Below are 25,242 nucleotides of genomic sequence, written 5' to 3'. Positions count from 1 at the left end.
TTCAAACAAAGATGTTACAAAAATAGCAAATCATGCTGCAGCGCAAGGGAGTAAGTACCGTCGCATCCAAAATAGTAACAGCTAACGCTACTTCGAAACCTCGACGGGCTTGGGTCACCCTGAAGCGGGCTGCATGCTCTGAAACAGCATCCGAGTTCAATCCGTAAGGCTTCCCGAAGCTATGACGCCGGAATATATGAGTCTAGACACGTCAACATGGTTGGCCGGGAAAAGGAAATGTTTCAATCAAAGATCTTACTGTTCTCTTGGTCATTCTCCCTTGACAGGCGACTATCTTATCTCGCAGGACCGTGAGTCCATTATTGCGCCACCATGTCCACATTGTCGGGAGAAGTTGACTAGTCTGCCAGATGGCAGGATCGGACAACGAAAGCTGGACGATTGGAAACCCTTCCACCGCTTCTATGGAGCGGTGGCGAAAAGTGGAAGTCACAAGATCGTCGAGCACTGGTCTCAGTCCGTCATTGGCAGCTCTGAGGCACTTGTGAGCCAGTCACCACGTTCCACATTTCTCAAGCTCTACACAGGACCCACTAAGATAGAAGACACCTGGGATTCAAGGACTCGTCAGCATATGTATGTGTCATCGTTGGGGATCATTCCATTCAGTTTGCGACAGGTGTAGTCAAACTGCTACTGAGTCGGTGGCTGCTAGATCCCGAGCCATTGATGGTGATCTAGCTTCGGCAAACATTCGGGTCCTCTTGCCACGAATCATTTAGCTAGAGGCTAGTGCTTGAATGGCCTATACGAGATGACTGAAGCAATGAGTCTGCTTCAGCCTCAAAATCGGTAAGACTCGGTGATCCATGGACGCTGCCTGGCATTCGAGATGTGACATTTCGAAGATGGATAGGGTATCGATCTGCTTGTCCGCTGTGATGAATTGGCTCGCAGGTGGAGTCCGTGAGATCCTCGTGAAATGAGAGTTAACATCAGAGTCAGCCTTTCTTCGGTCCAGAGGCTGATATCCAATCAAAGCTCACATTTTCATGGAATGTTCTTGGTGTCTTCGATGATTGTTCGCGCGGCAATAGTTCGTCTGTTTTGAACGGAATGAGTTTAGGCTAGCTGTTGATCTCCAACTAGTATCTACTACGTTGCGATGCGACCAGGGTGTTACAAGCGACGAAACAGACATCCAATGAAGCCAATGGACCCAGTGACGAGCTAGGTAGAAGAGGCCAAGTTTTCGTGCCCAGGCCAGGAGTACTACAGTACTGTACCGCATTCCATTCCGTTCCCAATTCCCAATCGAACTTAGACAGCGGCTCTCACTGTTTCACAATTGAAAACCTGACTTTGGGATTCGACGACCGGTTTGAGGGTGTGAGGCCTAGTGGCCGAGTTTTGTCTGGACCAATGCTCCAAAGATAGTACATTCGAATTTTACCCATATCGCATGAAGAGGGTAGGCCGAAGAATGCACGACATTTTTCATTGTGAGACGTGGGTGTGAGCGATTAAGCGTTGGAGGAAATGTGTGGAAGTGTTTCAGGTATTACCGTCACGCATAGATGGGCATGAAACATGTGGCGACGCATGAGAATTGCCACTTTTTCCGATCGGTGGGTCTTAGGGAATTAGGACTGAGCGACTTGGACTAGGTAGGTATGCCTTTTTGAACGGTGTGGTTTCGAAGCAGATGAGGAATGACCGTGTGAGGTTGGCAAAACGGTGCAAGGGGGGTTGGGCAAGCGGTTGACGGATTCTTCTAGAAGAAAGTTACGAATGTTCTTGGTGCCTTCCACGCCGTTTCCATATGTCTTCCATGGGTGCTTGCTTCAATCTATTCTGGAGACTAGAAATCTTCTAGAAGGTCGCTAGAAGGATGTCGGCGGAGAGGTGAGCCGTGATCTCAGTTGATGTGTAGGGATCATCATCCAATCATTCCATGGTGGGACATGGAAGGGGTCCGGGGGTCTGTCCACTAAACATCTAAAGTGCTGACGATCTCAACGCTTTTCCCCAAAGAATGATAGAACCGAGCTGCCGATCCCTAAAACCTTGCGAACCTTGTCACTTTTTAGTGTCTTGGCCAAGTTCAAGCCAGGGTATGCATTAGTCTCGTTTTTCTTAGGGCAGCCTTAAGGGCTAAAGTAAGTACCTCAGGTAGGTATTGAAGATCCCATAGGTAGTGATTAGTGAATCCCAGTTCTCTTTCCCAGCTGTCCCAGGCAGCTCTGAAGCAGAAACCTCCCTTTCCCCCTCCCCCCTTCAACCCCCCCAAGCCCCAATGCGACGAGTGGATATCGCGACTCGAGTAATATGACGTTTCCTCCCCCCCTCCTCCCCTCCCCTGTTACCCTTAAACCCCCGCGTTTGTCTCCTTGACTCCTGCATCAAACGGAATAACATCCCTGCAACATTTTGTTCAAGGGCTTGCAGCGAAACTAGTATTACCGAACCCCGGCATATTGATCATCCACCCCCTTGCCCCACATTTTATTTCATCTGCCTCTTTCTAAGATACATGACCTCAAGGTACGTACCGTACTACTCTGCAACCACTGGAAATTGGAATCATCATAATAATAATTAATACCTTTCCACCCCCCCCCGCAACTAAAAGAACCCCATACCCATACCCATCCCCCATCCCCCATCCCTCACCCCCCAGTGAACGGTATAAAACGTTGCGCCTATATCATTCTGATTCTATACCCTTTACGTCTTAAAGCCTCAATCCTGTGGTATCAAAGTCACTAAGCTATAAACCTCGACCTGATCAGCAACTGATCTCCAAGAATCTGTCTTAAAGCCCGCCCTCCCTGTGTCTCCAAACATTCTTTGATATCATCGATATTTGTGGTCTCAGGGACTACCTCGCCTTTTCATGTTTGACTGTTCACCTTCCATGATGTTGCTTTACCACAGACCAGTCCCAGCTAAGATTCCCAAGAGGCGCTCACGAGCAGGTAAGCTTCGATAACATCTTGCCGTCCTATGTCCTTGATTAGAAGTACCTCAAAAAAAAAAGACATGCCGGGGCTGACCGTGGATGTTTCCGCTCGCTGTAGGATGTGTACACTGGTGAGCCAATCCGAAAACCAATTACACGTCTCCCAGTATACTTACTATGGCTTAGCAAAGAGAAGAAGAAAAAGTGTAATGAAGAGCGTCCGCAATGTGATCGCTGCCTCGAACGGGGCTTGAGGTGTGAATATGAGCCCGTCAAGCCCCGGAAGAGGAGAAGGACCGTCTCCAACCCCGAACACATGGGCATGAGACCTCCGACCACGGCCCCAGGTCAACACTATGGCTTCCACGACAGGCTCCAAGCTCTCCGTCAAGACTCAAGCTCCGGCTCCTCCATCTTATCTGGATCACCAACACCGCCTCTTCCAGCTATCGCGGAGAATTGGGAAATCCATTCGGCCGATTCAGTCTTCAGTGATTCCGCTTCAAGCTGCGGCAGCGACACCTTTGGAGACATGAACTCCCCTCTTCCTCCTTTCACATCTCTTGATAGCTTTGCGCGACATTCCCCTAGCCTCGACCAGGTGAAACAGCTTCACATGGACCCGCTAGACGGCTTCTCCAAGGACCCTCCACCCTACGATCCAGATATAGTCCAGGTCACGAGAGAAATGTTCACGGCACCGCCGTCCGCCCTGTCTCGGAGCAGCTCATATCCGGATCCTACAAGCGCCTTTCTCTCCCCACAATCTGCCGGCTCGCCCTACGACTTTACCCCAAGCGTCCACGCTCAGTCCCCCGGTCTCCCTCCGTACTCGGAGTACACCAGTCGCGAATCTCGAAGAGGTCTCTTAGATCACTTTTGCAACGTCTTAAGCCACCTCATCGTTTTCAAAGAAGATTCGGGCAACCCTTTCAGACAGCTCGTATTACCCATGGCTCGAAAGAGCCCTCCTCTACTCAATGCCATCTACGCCATCTCAAGCGCGCATCTTGAGCACCGGGGGTTGCATGTAGAAGAAAGGGCTCTTGATCTGCATTCGAAAGCTTTGCAAGGCCTCGCGGGTCTCATAGCACATAAGGACGAAGGCAACCGAGATGAAGTTCTTGCCGTCATTATCTTATTATTGTATTACGAAGTTCGTTTTTCCATCCCCAAAACCTCCCACGGCATGCTGACACTCTTCAGATCGTGAGAAGTGGCTCTTCTACTGTATTGAACAGTCATCTGAGAGGCGCACTATCAATAATGCGGGAACGGAGAGCGAAACGTGGTCCGACCAGTATCTTCCTTGAAAGGGTAAGCTGACTCAATCCGCATCTACAACATACTTCCTTCTTACAGTATATAGGCGTTCCGGTATTTCGATGTGGCTTCCGCTCTCTCATTCGGCTCTTCCCCTATGTCCGGGACCATCCTCGTACCCTCGGCTCAAGATTTCGTTTCTGTTCACGACCGCTCAGCCATGGCGTCGGTGGACACTCTCTTCGGCCTCATGGCAGACCTATGGCCCGTCATCCACCGACTCGCCAGCCTGGTAGATGTCAAGCGAAATCTGGACAAGGAAGAGTTGCAGAGCCCTGGCCATGACAAGGCCAATAATCTGCGAGCCGATTTCGAAACCAACACGACTAGCATTGAGCTCGCGCTGCAACAGTGGGTTCCCAAACTGCCGCCTTCGGTGGTTACGATTGAGAATCCGGGTGATGACTCCCGCCTGCAATCTATTCTCAATAACGCCGAAGCACACAAACAGGCCTCTTTCGTCTTTCTCTATCGCGTGATCCTATCCTATCCTCGCTCGGATCCGAAAGTGCAAACGCCTACCAAGCAGACACTGCAATCATGCCTCCGCGTCGTCATATTCTCTGGTCCCATGGCGACTCTAGTCTGGCCTCTCTTCACCGCTGCTTGCGAAGCGGTGGAGGATGTGGACAGGAACGTTGCGCGAACCGTCTTCCGCCACCTGGAAACCAGGCAGGGCATGAACAACATTGTCACTGCTTGGGAGGTCTGTGAGGAGATCTGGCGGAGAAGTGACTCGGGTCACGGTGAGGTTGAGTGGAGAGATGTGGCGCAGTCCATGTCGAAAGAGGTGTTGTTTGGTTAATCATCACAGCCTGCTTGTACTTGTATCTTGTTTCCGGCGTGCGGGGTATACCACAAAATGTTTTTGATTTTTGCTTGCCGACCTCGATCGATGTTCTTGGTAGCATAAGGGATAGACCCGGGCGACTCATGCGTTTCCTACGACCATAGACTTGGGATGTTCATAACGAGGCGCACTGATTTTTTCTTGCTATATAGACTACCTTGTACAGATAGTCCGTTATCCAATGACCTTCCCGGTCCCGCTTTCTGTGCAGCCTAGTCCAGTGCCAGCCAAGGGACTCGATGTCCATCCGATGAACACGAAGCGAGGAGCAGCTGCCGTCTCCACGAGCCAGACCGTCCGATGCACCGGCGTGACAATGTCCATGCGCTCCCTGAGGACGTGAATAGTAAAGTCATGACGATGAAAGAGAAAGTCGGCTCGCGCAAGTTCCAGACCCCCGGGAAATGCGACAAGGCGTGGCCCACTAGCCCGGAGTAAGGAGGCTTCTAGAAGGCCGAGAAGTCCAGGACGATTGCTTCTAGCGGATTTCCGTTTTGCAGAAAAAACGACGATCGCCAAGTACCGGCCTTTTTATTTTTTATTTTTTGAGCAAACTTTTTGGTGATCGGCCTTTCTTCCGTTCGTTCTAGGAGATAGGCTAGAAGGGCAACCCCCTCCCCTCTCCCGATCAAGGAAAAGGAATACTCTCAAAGTTTAATGAGTCATCTTGGAAAGCTTGGCGGATGTCGCTGGGAACTTGGAAGATAGAGCTACGGTAGGATCTCCCTTTGAATTCTTTCATTTGATCCCTTTTCAATTCTTCTCTTTCACACCGACATCCACCCCATGTTATCATACATATTTCCATGTTCCATGTTCCAATAAACAAACAAACAAAAACTTACTTCCATGCACAACCCTTCGAGCGGGTAAGAGATCGGCGCTCATGTAGATTGACTCGACTTTAGACTCGAAGACTTTCCTGAACGGTCCGGTGTCGCCAGACACGTAGGATGAAACCCTCCCTCCTGTCGTCCTCCTTCCTCAATTGAGCGTAGATCTGCTGCGACAAAACATAAAACGGATCTGGAGCCGGAGAGAACCGACTGGTACGTTGATGCTGACCGGTGCATAAACTTGCCGCTACAGCTCATCTCGCTCCCTCTTGACGCATTCGGACATCGGTTCCGCGTAGGATCATCTTGTTCCCCCTTGGCAGCCCAAAAACCAGGAGAAGACGAGCAACAGCAATAACGGAAGTGGAGCCGGACGTTGGGAATCTGGGAATCTGGGAGCTGGACCTAGACAACATCAAACATGGATGGGCCTTTATGTTTAGGTCACATGGCCGTGTCATTGATCTAGGAAGCGCCGACTCGAGGCGGACTCGGAGCCTCGACTTATGGTAGGTACCCAGGTAGCTACCACGAAAGGCAAGGCGAAAAGACATCATCTCATCAAGACGTTCCAAGCAAGGCAAGATTTTCCTATCCTGTCTCCATCACCGCTTCTACGAGAACTGCACGAGAGATTCGAGGGGAAAAGTAACAGGATACCATTACCTTTCTTTCCTGACTCCCTAACGCCGACTCCAGAATAGCTTGGCAACCATTTTTGCCAAGTCAGCCGTCTTGCATTCATGGGTTTGCAGTTGGAGAGCACGGGCGTCATATTACTCCTTTCTGCAGATTCTCTTTTGCACCATTGGTTCCATTCAATCATTGGCTATCTTCCCTGCATGCAAGCTGTCGTCAGCGCCATCCCCGAAGCGGTAAGATCGTTGCTTAGTCTGCATCTCGTTGGTCGTGCATAGGTTTTTATGCATGACATGGACAGGTGATCAAACCAACGTCCTGCGCTGTTTCCAACCATTTCTCCTCTGCAGTGCCTTGCCTTTACTCTATCAGTACACTCTTTCCACTTTCTGCCTACAGATTCCAGCTCATTGGCATGACCATGCTGCTTAATTCCCCGTTCAGCCCGCATAATCTTTCTGCTTTCTTCTTTAATAGTGATAGTACAGATTGCTCCCTACCTCGTCGGCTGGATAGCGCGCCCGAAGCTGCACCCTGTTCGGCACCAAATTGATCCCAGCAACCCGAAGAGACTTATCATCCCACCGTGGAATCTGTATAGGCCCATGGATTCAACGCGTTCCATTGGTTGAGATCATGTTGCCGCCGTGATGGTTCGACGCTTTTGGGATTTCCAGGACCCCTGTGGCCTTGAATTACTGCCCGCGTCAGGTTTCAGCAAAGATAATCTTTTTCGACCAAAGGGGTTATCCGTGGAACGCCTAGCTCGCTGCGACACGGCGCCGATATATCCGAACATTAACCACCATGAGCTTTTGCTCGCCCCGCTCTTCTCACTTCCCATTTACCAAGAATTTCTCGGAAGACCACCGGTCGCTTAAAGTTGTGGGCGTGCAGGTGGGAGCTGCCACCACTGCTGTGTGGTCGTGCAACTGCAGGTCGAAAAATCAAGAAAATTGAGATGGTAGTGCTAATGATGCGCTGCTCTTCAGCTTTCCAAGGATGCCAGCTCAGCGGCATCGGGGAAGGGAGGAAAGGCACAAGGACTTGCCGTTTGGGACGGTTCCTCCGGACACTTCCGGAGGCGGAGAAGGCCAGGGAAGGTGAGATGTTGCTCAAACGGTGGCTATGCCACACACAGTGAATAGAACACCTAGAGGTTTCAAAAAAGCGTGTCCACACCCCGTATACCGTTTCGAACTCAGGTGGGCGAAGTGCAGTGAAGTGGTCTTCTGCTTGATGTTGGCGCGGGTCTCTCTTCTCGACGGTGTTCAGCAAAAGTCCATCTGTCATTTACCGAGATCTTGTATCGGCTTCAAGGGATCAGAAAATGGCCCGTTGCTTACGACCGGGTGGTGCATGCATCGCCTACGAGAGGGACGTAAAGGATCCATCAAGTGGCATCGAGAAACGAGACGGAGGCATACGAAGCTCACGGGAGCGGGAAGTAAAGTACACCCATGCTACCGCTCGTCCCAAGTCACGCTGCCGGGCACCGGCCAATCGTCGTAGTTGAAGGGCAGGGAGGGATGGTAACGACGTAGCTCTCCGCCATGGTGCTCCTCCACCTTGCAATGGCTTGACCACCTCGAGCTTTGGTGAACAAGATTGTCTACCTACCATGAAGGCGTCCTCCAGGTTCACATGGTGGTATGAAAGATTCGGGATGGATCGGGACGCAACGATCAATGCTACCGAATCTACATCTTCCCCTTCGTCTCTGTGATTGCTCTAGCTTTTGCTCCGGCCAGCGCCGGCCGGGCACTGGAGAAAGATTGAGACGAAGGATAAAGCTCCCGAAAAGACTCATGCATTGGCCAATAGCCAAGAAGTAGTCGAATTGATGGGTGCATCAATGCTAGATACATGCTAATCTGAAGGCAAAATATAAAACGTGGGCTGGCACCTATCTCTGGCCCATGACGTTCATCGTAATCATGTAGAGTCATGACGGTCATCGCTATGTGCAACTTCCCCAAGATAGATACATCCTTTTGGTTCGCACCTAGAGCAGGAGGGAAGGGGCCCTCTTCCCCGCCAAACTATTTCCACCTCACTCGTAAAGATCCATGTCCCCAGTCCCGTCCTGAAGCATCTCCACCGCGTCATCCTCCGCTTCGTCTCCGTCAACCATTGCGTCCTCGTCCTCGTCTTCACTGTCGCCGTGATTGGGAAGGACAGTGACTCGTCCATCCTCCATGTCCACCCGAGCAGTTTCGCCATCTTGAATTCCACCTCTGAGAATCAGTACTGCCATGCGGTTCAGCACCTCTTTCTCAATAAGTCGAGCAAGAGGGCGTGCGCCGTACGCTGGAGAGTACCCGGCGGAACCAAGATAGTCTTTCACTTCGTCTGAGCACCAAATTGTGACTTTGCGGTCATTTTGGACAAGGCGTTTCTGTATCTCTACCAACCGCACATCGACGATCTTCCGGATCTCCTTCCTTGTCAAGCGGTTGAAAATGACGATGCTGGATATGCGGTTTAGGAACTCCGGTAAGAAGTAATTTCGCAATGAAGTCATGACCATCTCGCGCGTCGTAGCATCAATTTTGCCGTCAGGGGCATTCTGACGAGCAAGGTATTCGGCACCAAGATTGGACGTCATGACAACGATACAGTTGCGAGCGTCAACGATGCGACCCTGCCCGTCCGTTATACGGCCGTCGTCCATGAGCTGCAACATAACAGTGAGGACCTCCTTCGCGGCTTTTTCCACCTCGTCAAAGAGGAGGATTGAGAAGGGCCTTCGGCGAAGGGCTTCCGTAAGCTGTCCTCCCGCATCATGGCCTACATAGCCTGGAGGTGCACCGATCATTCGAGAGAGCGAATGTCTCTCTTGATACTCGGACATGTCGAAGCGGATCATGGATTTCGGGTCGTCAAAGAGAAACTCCGCAAGAGCTTTCGTGAGCAGCGTCTTTCCTGTACCAGACGGGCCACAGAAGAGGAATGAGGGTGGCTGATTGGGATTACTAAGACCGGAGCGCTGGAGACGGATGGCGTTCGATACAGACGTGACAGCTTCCTTCTGACCCACGACTACCTTGCCCAGGTGCTTCTCCATTTGGAGAAGCTTATCCTTCTCCGAAGTTCGAAGGCGTGTCACTGGTATTCCTGTCCAGCGAGCCACAATCTCATTGATTTGATCAGGCCCCACTGAATCTGTGAGCATAGCTTCCTCAACACCCTCAGACCCGCGGCGTTTGTAAAGCTCAGCATCCGCACGGGCACGGTCGGCTTCGAGTTGCTCAATACGAGCTTTGGTGTCGGGCATAGCATAGTAGAGGAGGTCCGAAGCGGTCTGTAGGTCTTTGTTCCGCTCGGCTTCTTCTTGCTTGACTTTCAACTGATCGTATTTGATCTTTGCTTCTTGAATGTCTTTGCTACGCTGCTTTTCAGTTTCGTATTTCTCACGCATGGGCTTGAGATCCTCTTCAACGTTTGCCGCTTCCGACTGTGCTTGTAAAAGACGAGAACGAGCAGCTTCGTCCTTTTCACGCTCGAGAGCATGTATTTCAATCTGTAACTGCCGTAATTTACGCTCCATAGTGTCGAGGGCCTCTGGTTGCGATTCCCGAGTAACTCTAACAGCCGCTGCCGCTTCGTCAATCAGGTCAACAGCTGAGTCGGGTAGTCTTCGGGCAGTCAGGTATCGAGCGGCAAGGGTAGCTGCTGCCACAATAGCCCCGTCAAGGATGTTGACACCGTGGTGAACTTCATACTTTTCTTTTAGGCCGCGGAGAATTGAGATCGTCTCTGGTATCGTCGGCTCTTTGACCAAAACCTGCTGAAATCTACGCTCGAACGCCTGGTCCTTTTCAATGTATTTCCGATATTCGGCAAGCGTGGTTGCGCCAATGCAGTGTAATTGACCCCTTGCAAGCATGGGTTTCAACAGATTGGCCGCGTCCATACCGCCTTCTCCACTCGAACCGGCGCCCATCAATAGATGGATTTCATCAACGAAGAGAACTATCATCTCCTTTGAGTCCTCTATCTCCTTCAGGACGCCTTTCATTCTTTCTTCAAATTCTCCCCGGTATTTGCTTCCCGCGACCAATGATCCGACGTCAAGAGAGAGCAGCTTGCAGGCCGCCAGATTTGCTGGTACATCTGCATTGACTATCCTCGAGGCCAGACCTTCGACGACAGTCGTTTTTCCAACACCAGGCTCACCAATCAAGACAGGGTTGTTCTTCGTCCTTCGTGACAGTATCCTTATGACTCGCCTGATTTCCTCCTCTCGACCAATGACTGGGTCAATCTTACCCTCCCTGGCCAACGAAGTCATGTCTATGGTGAACTTCTTGAGATTCTCATTTTCCTGTTCTGCATCCGCCGTTTTTGAGTCCACTCTTTTCGTCCCGCGGATCTGCAGTATGGCAGAGTCTATGAGCTTAGTGTTGGGGACATTGGCGTCTGCTAGACATCGTTCAATAGAAGAGTCCTGCGAAAGGGATTGAATAAGGTGGTCAATTGCAATGTAGCTATCCTTTTGGGTCTTCGACAATTCACTCGCGTTCCGCAAAACCTTTGAGAATTGAGGAGATATTGACACGTGCTCTGGTGGCGGATCCTGACTCGGTAACCTGACAAGAGCTTTCTTCATTGCTCGATCAAGCGCTTGGGGATCTCCGTGGGCACGGTCAACGACTTGGCGGAAGAGTGGTGATGAGCCTGATGTATGTGATGCGTTCATGGCTTGCTGCTGGTCTTTAGATTCGTCGATTGGCGGGTCAAGGAGGGAAACAGCGAGGTGAAGAGGCAGGATCTGGGAGTGAGAGTATTGTTGGGCGAGTTCATGGGCATCGGCGAGGGCCTTCTGAGCTCGGTCTGTGAAATTCATGCCCGATGCCATCGTGACGATTATAGGTAGATTGGAGTGGAATGACTAGGAGATTGATATGGGGCCTAGCCCAATCCGCGTTGTGTAGCTCGTGGAGTTCGAAGCGTGTTTGTGGATGCTCTTTCGGCCCCCGAACGTTGTGATGTGTATGAAAATGGACTTGGAACAAGATGACATGAAGTGTTTTCAAGGTCGAAGAATTAGTATTAAGTCGTCAGTTATAAAGTCAAGTCTTTTACTTGAGCTCGTGGGCTGTCTGTCGATGCACCTGTCGGGTGGGAGCGAGGAGCTTTCCAGTAGGTTCTAGAAACACGCTTTGCTAATAATCCCATGCAAAAAGTGTATTCAAAATCCTGGCAGAATCTTGGCATAGAGTTCTGACACGTGATCCGCCTCGCTCAAATTCCAGGGTCCGGAGAGAGTGTACAGAGTACTTGTAAATCTATATTAATTGTTCTTGTACTGATTTTTGATATTTTAGCGGCATTGAGATCGCAACGATAGAGAGACTAATTCAAACGCAGAAATCTTCATAGTCCGACTTACGGTTAAATCGATGCACTGCGCGACAGAGGTTAGAGGGTACTTAATTCGTAATAGGTTCGATTCTTATTGGCGCTGGTACAATGATGTAGCGGTTTTTTTATTTCTGACAGGACCCAACGCCAAGAATTGGACAGTGTTTTGAAGACGCTAAAATAAGGCTGATTGATCGTAGCAGTACATATTCGAAGACACCATGCACGCTGAAGAGATCGTCTTCCGAAATTGCTAGAATGTATGAGCCTGATCATCTGAAATACTGTATTCCACGCTCTATCGGAAGCCAGCGTGCACGTCTGCTTTGATACAGCGTCAATCGAGGCGGCAGCAATTATTACTCCCTGGAGGTCACATGCTTTTACTGGCTTCATTATTACTGGTAGACCTACTGAATGGGTACGTCTGCTGGAACGCGCCGAAACGTATTGGAGACCAAGCAAAGCTCAGCTACAGCGACCGCTATGAGCCCAGAGACTTTTCTCCTTCAGACTGGACGTCCAAAGTGATCGCTAGGTTCCAACAGAGTCATTTGACTGACTGGCATTAGCTTGGATAAAGTACCCTCCGATATATTGACGAGCGCTGCAGTTTGTAAGTCTCTAGGAGCTTGAACCGGTAAGTACAGCTTGGTGACTCAAGTATTATCATGATTAGGATAGAGCCGTCTTCTCTTCCTTCATTCTTTTCATCTCCTCCTCATCAACAATGAGTACGGCTTTCCCTTGCATCTTCCCGCTATGAGCGAGCTCAACCAATTTTGGGATTTCCCTGAGACCGAAGTACGGATTCGTTTTGACGGGGATATTGTGCTCGGCAAAGATCTTGAGCATACGCTCTGCTTCAAGTCGGCTACAGATAAGAGAACCCTTAATTCTCACGTCACGGAAAACGAGCTCGTTAAAGGAAACGGAAGCTTCTGTTGGCTTTAGAGATGTCAAGGGCCACGGATACCAGAATCGATTTTCGGATGGGGATTTACTTGAGCAATTTGAACCATCGTTCCACTAGATTTCAGATTCGCAGTCAGTATTACTTATTTGAAGGAACGTATTTCAAGAGTACGGACTAGCAAAACACGTCTCAGGACTCAATGTTTGGCCCAAGAAAGGAATGAGCTCCGAAAGTACGTACTGCATCTTCGTCACAGCGCAGGCCAGCGCCGCTGCTTGACCATTGTCAGAAACATTCACGGTAGCATCTGCGCCCATTCCGTGAGTAACCTTCAGTACTTCATCAATCACCTTCCTTTTCTCTTGTCTGGCATTTATTATAACATCCGCTCCACTATCTCTTGCCGATGCCAATCCTTCATCTCTCGCGTCAATTTGCCTACAACCATTAGTCCGAACGCTTTTGCAAATTGGCAGCCTAAATGCCCAAGGCCCCTACAATCGCAACGGTCTCTCCCTTCCTCAACTCGGTCTGCAAAATTCCTCTTCATACAGTGCATCCCGCACACGCGAGCGGCGCGGCGTGTGAAGCTCTTTACATTTTGGCGCTAAGTTTTCCGCATTTACTGCCGAGAACAAAAGCTGAATCTTGGATTTTAGATCAATTTTCGGCTCTCGACTGTATTGACAACCTTCATCTCACATGTAGGCTGTTTAGAGGATGGTGTGGAGCTCTCCTCATTTACAGCGCTAAATTTCCAATAATTGCCGCCGAAATTGAACGTTGACAGCTGCAACCTGATGACGATGTCCGATCAATCTCTCAGACGCTATCTGGCCACGAAGGAGATGGGATTTTACCCCCCCCCCCGGCCGGATCTAGAAGCAGCAATGAAATATTGGACTTCCTGCCATTACATGACGCTGGTCCAGGTTCGTCATCTCCTTGGCTTGGAGACTCGTCCTCTTCGTCCTCATTCTCGCTTGTTGTAGACATGGCCTCGGAGTCCTCATTCTCAGATAGGTCCGTTACGAGAACCAGCAAATCCTTCTCCTTCCTCTTCCCTCGTCCTTTCGCTGCCTCTTTCGCCTCCCTCTCTCAATCTTGTAGCTCATTTCAATACCGATCTTGAAATCTTGGCTCTTCACCGTCTCCACCGCCGATCAGATCCTCTCCAAACCTGTCAGACCGTCGGGCCTGTAGTTCATATTTCCCGTCCGGCTGTGTGCAGCACAGAAGTTCAGAGCCCTCTTTAGAGCGCGATCCTCAACTGACAGATCCCTATCGTGCACAAGGTCGTCCAATTCCTTCATTGCAAATATTTGAATCCCGGGGGTTATTAACGTCCATCTTTGCTAGGTGTAGAGTAGGTGTCTGTAGGCGACACGCATTGCAGAAGGGGATCTTTGTTCTTCAGAGTGTTTGCTGGCGATAGGAAAAGTTTGGGGGGAAGGGGGGGGGGGGGGGGGGGTCGCTCGAGTTTTGGCAAAGCTCCATCGCATCCGAGTACAAGACCGCAGAACCCTCTTTGAGTGCCCAAAGTGGACTCTACGAAGCGGACAAGGCCTAGTCATGAGATTGGACTGAGCTTTTGTCCGGAGTATGAGGTCTTGGAAATTTGCTCCCACACTCTTGTTGTTTGGCCAAGGTTAACTTAGTGATCTCATGATGGTCGAGAGTCGTTCGCAGAAGTCCCTTGCCTCAGTTACTCAGACGTGTCCAATGCCAACCAGACGGGTCCGTGTTGCTCAGCCACCTGCCTCTTAAGCAGCAAAACAGAAAATGTGATATCGTTATAACGGTCAGGGGTCAAACTTGACCTTGGGAACTTTGGAACCCATCTACACCGTCTCCTTCCATCTAGGTTCCAATTGACGACCAACCAAACTTACTATACAACCCATTTCGACCCCCCAAGCCGAAGATACAGACCCCAGCCACGAGGTCGAGCCCAGGCAATGTCATCGGCGGCCACAAGGCTAACTTCAACAATCCCTGTATAAAACACGGCTCACTGGATCATTCATCCATACTGACGTGCTGTTAAGACGTCGCTGTAAAGTTCAGAAAGCAGCCCAAGGAGGTTGTCCCCCAGAAATACAGAGAAGGCGAAATTGAAAGCAACATCAATAACAGGTGAAACCCTCAGAACAATGCTCGGTGGTTCAAAGCGTGAGCTGCATACCCCTAAAAGGTTGACACAGCTGATATTACTTCAGTACCACCAAGAATCCCGATGTATCTCAGGAATATGCCACAGACCGTCTCAAGCAGATGGATCAGTGAGCATGAATGCTGCTCGGTGTATTGTCAAAGGGCGACCTTAAGGGCTGATATGCTGGGCAATGAGCTCAGTGACTTGATCAGATCATGAGGATGACAATCATTTGGAATTCGTCTGCTGTGAGCTATGTACCTGGAATATCTCGAGGGCACAACTCGAGCACATCAATGCTGCCATTGATCACGTCACGGGGTTGTCAATAATGGTACATCGCTCAACTGACGGAAGCTATTCATTCAATAACTAGACCGTTTGTTTGAAGATCTAGTTGTAGTGAAACCTGTTGGCATTCGAAACACGTAGCGTAATATTTGGAGAAAACTTGTGACTGTGGCTCCAAGGATGTCCTGACTCCTGACCAGGAATGGAATATCGGTATTGGATCATTGTCTCGGATTAGCTGAAAAGGATTGGATATCACCATTTCGAGGCTTACATATGGTACATAGCGAGTAAATTTCTAGCTTGGCAAAATTCGGATGGTGAGAAAACGTCTCGTGCTCAAGTCACATATCGAGCATACTTATGTCGTCATGCAAGTGAGACCCTGCCAAGCCTTGATCGTTGCCAGGCAGCTCCAAAAGCGTAATCTCTCTTTACCAGACACTTATGACCATTATTTATCGATCTGAATTCACTTCATACAAATTCTACTGCTGTCTAACAGCTAACGTCTCTTCCTCAATATGAAATTCTTTGTCTCGTCTTTCCTCGTGGGAGCATGTGCTGCGTCAATACGGCAGCAAGTTCCTCTTCAAGACCAAGCGCCACAACAGCTACAAGATGCCTGGACAAAACCCCTCAAGGATCTCAAAAACTCCTTGAAGTACCTCAACAAAGAAACCCGAGCCGTTTGGGATGAGGTTGCCATGATGTTTCCGGGAGCTATGGACGAAGCCAGCTTCATTTCCACTCCCAAGAAGCACGATCGCCGACCAGACAGCCACTGGGATCACATTATTCGCGGCGCCGATGTCCAGAGCGTATGGATTGAGAACGAGAACGGCGAGCAAGAGAGGGAAATCGATGGAAAGCTCAGTGCTTATGACTTGAGAGCCAAAGGTGTTGACCCGGGCTTACTTGGAGTGGATCCGAAAGTGAAGCAGTACAGCGGTTATCTTGATGACAACGACAACGACAAGCATCTGTTCTATTGTATGTTCCCAGAAGCTTGTTTCCCCCATGTCGTTGGTCTTTCTGATGGCTCGACCTAGGGTTCTTTGAATCTCGAAACGATCCTGAGAACGATCCCGTGGTTCTATGGCTCAACGGAGGACCAGGATGCAGTTCATTGACGGGTCTCTTCCTCGAGCTCGGTCCGGCCTCCATTGACGATAAGCTGAACATTGTCCACAACCCATATTCGTGGAACTCGAACGCTTCCGTAATCTTCCTCGACCAGCCTGTAAATACAGGCTATTCGTACAGCGGAGGCTCAGTCAGCGATACCATCGCTGCTGGCAAGGATGTATACGCTTTGCTCACCCTCTTCTTCAAGCAATTTCCCCAATACGCCCATCAAGACTTTCATATTGCCGGAGAGTCGTATGCTGGACATTACATTCCTGTGTTTACATCCGAGATCATGAGTCACAAGAAGAGAAACATTAACCTCAAATCTATCCTGATCGGTAATGGTCTTACCGACGGTCTCACGCAATACGAATACTACAGGCCTATGGCTTGCGGCGATGGTGGCTGGCCAGCCGTTGTGGAAGAGAGCCAGTGCCAGGGAATGGACAACTCGCTCCCTCGATGCCAGTCACTCATCGAAGGCTGCTACAACAGCGAGAGCGTCTGGTCATGTGTTCCCGCGGCTGTCTACTGCAACAACGCCATCATCGGACCCTACCAGCGAACAGGACAGAACCCATACGATGTCCGCGTGCCATGCGAAGATGGATCGCTCTGTTACAGTCAACTTGGATGGATCAGCAAATGGCTCAACAAGCCAGAGGTTATGGAAGCACTCGGCGCAGAGGTTGACAGCTACGACGGCTGCAATTTCGATGTCAACCGTAACTTTTTGTTTGCTGGTGATTGGATGATGCCTTTTCACCGCTTGGTGCCAGGGATCCTTGAAAAGATGCCCATACTGATTTACGCCGTAAGTTCCTGACATAGCAAATAACATTGCGTTCAGCGGATACTAACCCTTGGCCCAGGGTGATGCGGACTTTATTTGCAACTGGCTTGGAAACCAAGCTTGGACTGAGGCTCTCGAATGGCCTGGGCAGGAGGCTTACAACAAAGTGGCACTCGAGGATTTGAAGCTCGGCGGTGACGGCCGAAAGATTGGCGAAGTCAAGAACAACGGTAATCTCACATTCATGAGACTTCACGCTGGAGGCCACATGGTTCCTCTGGATCAGCCAGAGGCCAGCTTAGACTTCTTCAACCGTTGGCTGAGCGGTGAGTGGATGTAAAATCCTATTCTTGGGGCTGTAAGCATTGGATACGTTAACGTTAGGGTTGACTGGAAAGGATACGAGGGGGTACGGGCGCATAGCACAGTAGTCGGTAGGCCATACTCGTATAAATACGATTCTGTTTAGGTACTTTGCACCAAGTAATAGATATTCATAGCATGCCAAAGCCGTTTCTGTATGTGGAGAGATGTTCACGGCGACTCCAGTGAGGCGTATGGTGAAGCATTTTCCGGAGTCTGCTCTCTTTCAAACACCACGAATGCAGTCCTTACTAGGGAAGTTCAAGCGTACGATTCAGTAGACAGATGCTCATGGTTAGTCAAGGGCCTTTATATATGCTCATTCGGTTGTAAGCTGGGAAATGAAAGGCTCACTACCTATGTGCAGTATGTAAATACACAGCCCCATTATGGCTTGCATACCGCAAGTAATTGCTTGTTTCATCTTTGCAAGTGTTGACCCGTGGCTTTGCCATATCGTATTCTACCTACTTATTACTATTCTCAGGTCCACTGGAAAATAGAGTAATAGTGCGTATTCAATCTGCTGTCATGCCCTCACAAAATGTTAATCTTGTCAGCCTCCAAAATAGACAAGGCCCGGCTGAATTAATCGATGCTCGACCTTTAACCTCTCCCCCTTGCCCTTGCGCGAACAATGCCATCTAAGTCAACCTTTTTCCATTCGCATAGGAACACCAGCCGTTCAGAGATCTCAGTGGGCTCGCAAGACGAGAGAGACGCCGATACCCCCCACTTCACGACGTCGGATCACGTCCACGACGAGGGGCTACCACCTCGTTCAGAAGAAGCAGGATTCTATCAATTGGCATCTGGTCCAACGAGACCCCAGAGTCAATTGGTATCTGGTCCCACAAGGTCCCAGAGTCATCGGCTCCCAACCCTGCTCAATACTACTACCCAGCCACCGATCAGCCTTCACAGCACGCCAAATTCCGCGGTCGAGGACGACAACCCAGACCGTTATTACCAACAATCTCCAAGAGCTCCAGTGCACAAAGCGGAGCAGAAAAAGAGGAGGTTCTTTGGACTCGGAGGTTCATCCAAAGAGATCAACAAAGACAAGCTTGAAAAGGTTGGGAGGAGCACATCTGTGAGGAAGGGCCAGCACCAACAGCCAGAGTCCCACATCACCGACGCTCGCAACCGTACCGAGCAAGAGCGCTGGTCTGCCTCGAATCCTTTGGACGACGAGGAAGAGCCAGAAAGGTACGTCTTCACAGAGTGATTCCTTCCTGATGGATTGGATACAAAGATTTGAGTCACAAGGGAGGCCGGGGGATTGGTATCTTCGCCTAACACTCAAGACTTGTCCCACAAGTTAGAAACCATCTCGAAGAAGATATGCTGATTTCGAAAGCTTTGACAGTGGGGCCGCTTTCCGCACCTCGTATGCCCAGTACACGGCGTCAGAGAAAGACCCACTGCGATCTCCAGGTTTCCCACCGCCTCTTACTCACGAGGAATATCTCTACGGCAGGTTAACGCAGCAAGCTTTAGTCTCGGATTCAGCAACTCGGCAGCCTTTGGAGCGTCAGTCTTCTTCTCAGTCACCCAAAACTGCTCGCCACCAGCCTTCGTCATATCACCCTTCTCCTTCTTCCGCGACCTCGACATCCAGTCATCCCTTTGCTCATAGGGCGCACGAGGCGCTTCAGCAATTATACCAAGATCAGACTAGCAGACCATCATCGGCACAGTCGCTAGAGCCTCCCCCTGTTGTCCAGTATCCGCGAGCCTCGGATTCTCATCAAAAGAAACAAGAGCAGAGTCAGGTTTCCCCGGGTACATATATGCAGGGCTCAATGGGACCGCCGCCAACTCAGCAAGCCCCTCCAACCAGACGCTCAAGCGAGGCGACTCAGCAAAGTTCGTCGTCAGGAGGTCAGGGTCGGGAAGGGGGCAACTATCAACACTACAATCAAGGTGTCCAGCAAGGCCCAAATCTGCCCTCCAACGCACCCCCACAGTACAGCGCTCAGCTAGCCCCGCAAGGTCAAAGCTATAGGGGAAACGCTCAACCCTCGCCAATGACGCAACAGGAAGGTCGAACTACACCGCCTCCAAATAGGTCTCGAGATGATCTATCAGGCCTAGACGTTGCACAATTGCTTAATCGTCATGATGAATTACGTAAGTTTATCATTACATTCCAATTCTTATCATACGGTTGTGGTTCATGATTCCAGACTAAACAAAACTTGACAGAGGACAAATATCGCAAAGTAAAGAAATACTACTTTGACAAAGACGCCCAAGTCCAACAGCTTCAGAACACGCTTGCTCATCAGCGCCTATCACAATCCCGCACTTCATTAGACGATAACGAGTACTCGAACAGGTTTCAACGCCTTGACGGCGCTATCAACAACCTCGCTTTCAACATCCGCCGCGACTGGCGGTCTATCCCGCCCTGGCTTGCACCGTATGTCAATCGGGACGCTGCAACTCAGCCAACAAAAGAGATGACAGCTGTCGGCCGTGCTTGCATATCTCGATGGCTCGTAGACGAGCTACTAGAACGCTACTTTCATCCCTCGCTGGAACCCGGTTTCTCAGCCCAGCTCAAAATAATAGAAAAAAACCTTCGCCGTTTTGCTGCTCCAACCCCTTCAGAGGAAGAAAAGGACTCTCTTCTAGCCAGGATCTCGAATTGGCGTCTAGCTACTCTAGATGGCCTACAAGAAGTCCTGTCATCTTCTCAAGCAGGCGAAAATCGGGCTTCGTTAACAGAATCACTCGTTGAGAAATTGACAGCTAGCCTCTCGATGATGTTGAAAGAACCTTCGCCACCAGGTCTTGAAGGTGGCGTATCAATGATTGTAGAGCTTGCTGTCGGCATAGCTGCCAACTTGCCGCTAGAAAGCCGAGACGTGTTTGTCGAGTATGTCACCCCTGGCGTCTTTGTGCAAGAAGCCTGGATGAAAGTTGAGGTCGGATTACCCGCCTTGACGAATCCAGGCGAAGGACCTACGGACGGCGACGGCGGGAGCATCATTTCGAAGCAGACTGAGGAGACCGGATCTATCGAAAGTCGTGATACCGCCACTAGCAACGGGAATGGCAACGATGAGACTGCTAAAGAGATAGCGATGCAGCAGCAAGCCCAGCAGCAGCAGCAGCAACAGCAACAGGCGGTACAAGGAAAGAAGAAAGGAATGTTCACTGGTTTCATGGGCGGCGCAGCTGGGAAAAAAGGTAGTGTCTCGGGAGCATCTACAGGCCCACAACCGCAACAGGGGCAGGGACAAGTGCAACAACAACCGAGTCCACCAAAAGAGGATAGAGTCAGATTCTCCACATTCATGGCCGTTGAGGTCAGGGGCCGAAGTGTGCTCGTGAAAGCACCTGTCTACGTTCGAGAGTAACTCAAACTCTAGTGGACCAAATCGAATCTTGAAAGCTTCTACTCTGCAACTTCCAGGAACATTTTCCGGTATGAGAAGGAAATGTTGGTGCATGGTTTTGTGTGAGACTTTTATGGCAAATGACGAGTCCACGAGCGGCGAAATGGCATATCGGGATCGATGACTAGGACCAAAAGAGGATCTACTGGGTCATCTCTTGGAGTTGCTGCATATAATCAACTTACAGGTCAAAGATCACACGCAACTTATTGCGACATTCAAATCTAAATTTTGGTCTATCTATGTCCGGATGCAACGGAAACGCTTCCAGTCTTCTTCGAACACAACAACATTTTCCTTTAAGACAGAAATGACAATGTGAGCTTCAGGCACTTTGTTGAAGAAATCGCCGGTCTTGAGCGTTGGGCTTTTCCATCTCGGCACGATTATGGGTATCAAGCCAAGAAGCTGGGAAGCTTTGCCGGAGCTGTAGAATACCCTTACAACTGCTCGTTCATCTGCCAGTGCGTCCGGCTTTTGAAGTCCAAAGCTTGCGAGTTGCCACGATTGTCATTCTCCAACGGTCTCCTACCTTACAGTCTCGCCCTCCGAGTCTTTTCGTCCATCAAATCCACACCGTGTCCCAAAATTCCCTCCAACTCCTTCACAGCTCTCCAGGTTTTGCCTAATTGCACCTTGATCGTTTTCATTCCCACCTCCCTTGCCATCTTCAAATTCTCCCCAATGTCGTCCAGAAAGACGACATCTTCCGGGTTGATCCCTTTCCCACCTTTCTGCTTGTCAAACTCATCTAAGCGCTGAATGGCAAGGTCATATATATCGCGTGAAGGTTTTCGCATGCCAACTTCCGCACTGGCGATATAGACGTCGAAGTAGCTCTTGGGATTGAATAAGAAGGCGTCTGCAACTTTCGGATTGGAGGAATCAGAAAGCTCCTTTCTGCTCCAAGGATGACCCGGCGGATAGATGACCGTGTTGGAGAGAGCCCCAATGATAGGACGATTTTCCTGGCTCGATAGTCGTTCAAGCGCCGGAAAGACGTAGGGATCGGGATGACGTGAAGCACTCATCATAGACCAGAAGAGGAACTCGCCATCGATTGAGGGAATGGGAGCGGGCGAAGCTTCGGAATTGCTGAGTGACGAAGGAGAAACAACTTTTTCTCTGGGTGTCGAGTCTTCGTTGATCTTGCCTTTGGCGGACGATTCAACCACGTCCTCGGATTCCATGCTGACAGGGTCTCCAATTGTGGTATCTTTCGCCAGCTTCGAAAGTGAAGGCTTTCCGTTGTTTGGATCATTCCCTGATGATTTCTGCTTGGAGGCCGAGGACTGTGCTCCTCGATCATTATCTGTAGGCTTGGAATCTGCGGTTTCGGCCTTCAAGCTAACGTGATCCCCCAGCTGCGTAGGATTAGCCATGTCCTTCAGCTTCTTCTTCTCGTTCCTAAAACTTGTGTGAAACTCCTTCCAGGCGTTCTTATTATGGAGATCTGCCGTGAAGCCTTTAAAGAATTCTGCATCCATCTTGAGTTCTCCGCGTTCGAGACGCTGCCAGTAGCCATTGGGGGAACTGTACTACGCAGATTTCCGAGTCAACATTGCTCGTTCGGGGTGGAAGATGGATTTGCAAGACCGGTCCCGGAAGTAGAGAGGTCCTCTCGCTCCCGAAACATAATTTATTATGACTCAATTCCAATACCAAACAGGAAAGATGATCTCAGGAATGTACGTACTCGAATTGCGTAGTTGACCCAATCCGCTGGCAAACCGTTCTTACGTTCGAAGTCGACTATGCCTTGGAAAGGAGAGAGTACCTGGAAAATGGATTAGAATCAGAGAAGCTGTCCTCTAGCGGAAGTGATGATTATGAGCGTACACAAACACCGCCAATATCGAAAAGGACGACCTTTGGGGGATTTTGGTGAGGCATGGTCCAGAATGCTGACCCGTAGCTGGAGGCGATGAGATATATACGAGGATTTTGGCTGAATTTGATCAGTTCGAAGAGAACATGAAAGGGTTGGGTACAGAGTAGGGGATGTATCATAGAAGTGGGATGATGCTATGAGTATTCTTGCCGAGGCAAAGCCTCCAAAGCTTATCGATAAGGTGAAATTTTTAAGGTTAAGCATCAATTTGTGTGTGAATGAACACTAAAATTTATTAAAAAATTTTTTTTTTTGGGGAAAATTTTTATTTTTTTTGGGGCCCCCCCCACCCTAAGGCTCCCTCAATACCATTTTTTTAAAAATTTAAATTTTTTATTCCCTATCTATCTATTATAACTACAATTATATCTAACTTATAATATCGTTATAATTAGAAAAATATTTAGAAGACTTTAATTACTATTATTCTCGAAATAAAATATAACGTTACTTCGCCTATAGATTATATATCCAAAAAACTAAAAAAAAAAAATAGACTCTTTATTAATATATATAATAACTCGATAAATTAAAAATATCTTATAGTCGTTCGATATTTAAAAGAGTTATAAATTTTATTCTTCGCGAGTACTTTAATCTATCTAAATACGTAGATAATTATTAATCTATATAATTTTTAAAGTATAATTCTTAATATAAGATATATAAATAAAAGTCTCTTATAGCTTAATGAAAGAATATATATAAATTAGAAGCTATTTAGAACTAATTTTAACGTTTTTAAAGTATTTATTAAGAGTTTAAAGTATAAATAGAGAATATCTATAATTTTAATAAGATTAAATTTTAAATTAAAATAGATAAGAGTTAATAGATTATTATAAAAGAAAGAGAATTTCTATTTTATTAAACGAATATAAATAATAGAGAGTATATTATATTAATTAAGTATATTAGTAGCTTAGATTATACGCTTTTCTCGATATTAATTTTAACTAAGAAATAATATCTAGATAATTAATTTTAAGAGAGTCTTAATCTCGATACTTTATAGAATATTAATAATATCGAATACGTAAACGATAATCTATATAAGGCCTGAATTAAGCATTTTAATTATTTTATAAAGAGAAGATATATAAGAATATATAGGTTATTTATTACGTTCCCGACATAGCGTAAGAACTATTACTTCCTTTCCTTTCTTCGAGAAACCTTACTAGCGTCACTTGATATATCACTTTCTTTTCTTTCTTTAAGAACGTTTATAGCTTTAGCTTAATCAATTAATTAATTAATTATAATTAAAATTAAGAATTATCTTTTCCTTCTTTATAAAACTTCTTTTTAGAAATATATATATACTTTTTATATAGTATCTTTAATAATTAATAATAATATATAACTTTTCTATATTCTTTAATTACTATTCTTATTATTTTTCGTATTAAAGATACTATTTTTATATTAAAAAGTTTTACTTCTATTACTTTTTTAAAAAAAAGAATCTTTCTTAAAAGAAAGAATCGCTATAAGAGCTACTTAATTTCCCTATCTTTTTAAATAACTTTTCTTCTCTTAAAGAAAATTTATCTCTTATTTTTAATACTTTTCTTTCTTCTTAATAAATCTTTCTTTTTATATTCTTTCTATATCTTTTTATAATAGAGTATAATTATTTATAATTAATAAAGTTAGAAAATCTATTCTATTAAATTTAACGATTTTACTTATCTTTTAATTTTAAATTTTTTTAATAAAAAAATCTAAACTCTATAAGTAAATTTTTAATAAGAATTATTATTGGATTATTAAATCGATTATATAGATTTATAATTTATCTATTAATATTCTACGTAATTAAAGTTTATATATTTAATAAAATCGATTTTAGAGTATTAACTCGATTTCTTCTTCGAAAATTACTCGATTAGAAAAACTTCTTATTTATTCTCTTTTTAAAATTATAATTTTAAATTTATAAGTATTCTAATAAGAGTAATTATTATCTTTATATATAAAATTTATTATTATATAAATAGTAATTACTTTCTTATCTAGTAAGTTAAAATAGCTCGACTTAAGTTTAAAAATAGCTTTATTTTTAAATATTTAAGGTTTAATTTAAGAGATTATATAAATATCTTTTTAGAGTTATTATCTTCTTCTTTTTTTAAAATAATTTAATCTTCTTATCTTAATAATAGAACTTTTTTTTTAAGCTTAATAAAGATAAAGAAAAAAGACTTATTAATTTTTTTTATTATTATTTATAATATTTATATAAAAAATTTAATCTTTTTATTAATCTTAATCTTTATTTTTATTTTTATTTTTTTTAAATTTTATATTAAAAATAAATTAAGCTTTAAAAAGATTAAATATATTAAATTTCT

At 47.2% G+C, this 25,242-nt stretch overlaps 6 protein-coding genes across 6 annotated transcripts; 3 read left to right on the top strand and 3 right to left on the bottom strand.

Annotated features, from left to right (window-relative positions):
• Positions 1–2,881: 2,881 nt before the first annotated feature.
• HO173_008839 (uncharacterized protein) lies at positions 2,882–5,051 on the top strand (the record flags this gene model as incomplete). Its single annotated transcript, XM_037310735.1, has 5 exons — positions 2,882–2,939; positions 3,042–3,054; positions 3,110–4,079; positions 4,130–4,240; positions 4,293–5,051. 5 exons carry the CDS (start codon positions 2,882–2,884, stop codon positions 5,049–5,051), a joined length of 1,911 nt encoding a protein of 636 aa, XP_037162299.1.
• Positions 5,052–8,624: 3,573 nt separating this feature from the next.
• On the bottom strand, positions 8,625–11,432 carry HO173_008838 (uncharacterized protein; the record flags this gene model as incomplete). The annotated part of the gene is made up of 1 exon (XM_037310734.1): positions 8,625–11,432. One exon carries the CDS (start codon positions 11,430–11,432, stop codon positions 8,625–8,627), a length of 2,808 nt encoding a protein of 935 aa, XP_037162298.1.
• A 1,181-nt stretch (positions 11,433–12,613) lies between these two features.
• On the bottom strand, positions 12,614–13,099 carry HO173_008837 (uncharacterized protein; the record flags this gene model as incomplete). The annotated part of the gene is made up of 2 exons (XM_037310733.1): positions 12,614–12,812; positions 13,095–13,099. 2 exons carry the CDS (start codon positions 13,097–13,099, stop codon positions 12,614–12,616), a joined length of 204 nt encoding a protein of 67 aa, XP_037162297.1.
• A 2,725-nt stretch (positions 13,100–15,824) lies between these two features.
• Positions 15,825–17,564, top strand: HO173_008836 (uncharacterized protein; the record flags this gene model as incomplete). Its single annotated transcript, XM_037310732.1, has 3 exons — positions 15,825–16,293; positions 16,353–17,245; positions 17,304–17,564. The coding sequence occupies 3 exons, from the start codon at positions 15,825–15,827 to the stop codon at positions 17,562–17,564; spliced, it is 1,623 nt and encodes a 540-aa protein (XP_037162296.1).
• Positions 17,565–18,224: 660 nt separating this feature from the next.
• HO173_008835 (uncharacterized protein) lies at positions 18,225–20,955 on the top strand (the record flags this gene model as incomplete). The annotated part of the gene is made up of 3 exons (XM_037310731.1): positions 18,225–18,796; positions 18,957–19,720; positions 19,796–20,955. 3 exons carry the CDS (start codon positions 18,225–18,227, stop codon positions 20,953–20,955), a joined length of 2,496 nt encoding a protein of 831 aa, XP_037162295.1.
• A 572-nt stretch (positions 20,956–21,527) lies between these two features.
• On the bottom strand, positions 21,528–22,887 carry HO173_008834 (uncharacterized protein; the record flags this gene model as incomplete). The annotated part of the gene is made up of 3 exons (XM_037310730.1): positions 21,528–22,532; positions 22,691–22,771; positions 22,834–22,887. 3 exons carry the CDS (start codon positions 22,885–22,887, stop codon positions 21,528–21,530), a joined length of 1,140 nt encoding a protein of 379 aa, XP_037162294.1.
• Positions 22,888–25,242: the final 2,355 nt, after the last annotated feature.

The sequence above is a fragment of the Letharia columbiana genome, assembly GCF_014066305.1.
Source record: "Letharia columbiana isolate WasteWater2 chromosome Unknown Sc0000035_s1, whole genome shotgun sequence".
Lineage (NCBI taxonomy): Eukaryota > Fungi > Ascomycota > Lecanoromycetes > Lecanorales > Parmeliaceae > Letharia > Letharia columbiana.
Note: the sequence above shows the minus strand (reverse complement) of the source record. Positions and strands in the feature narration are given on the sequence as shown.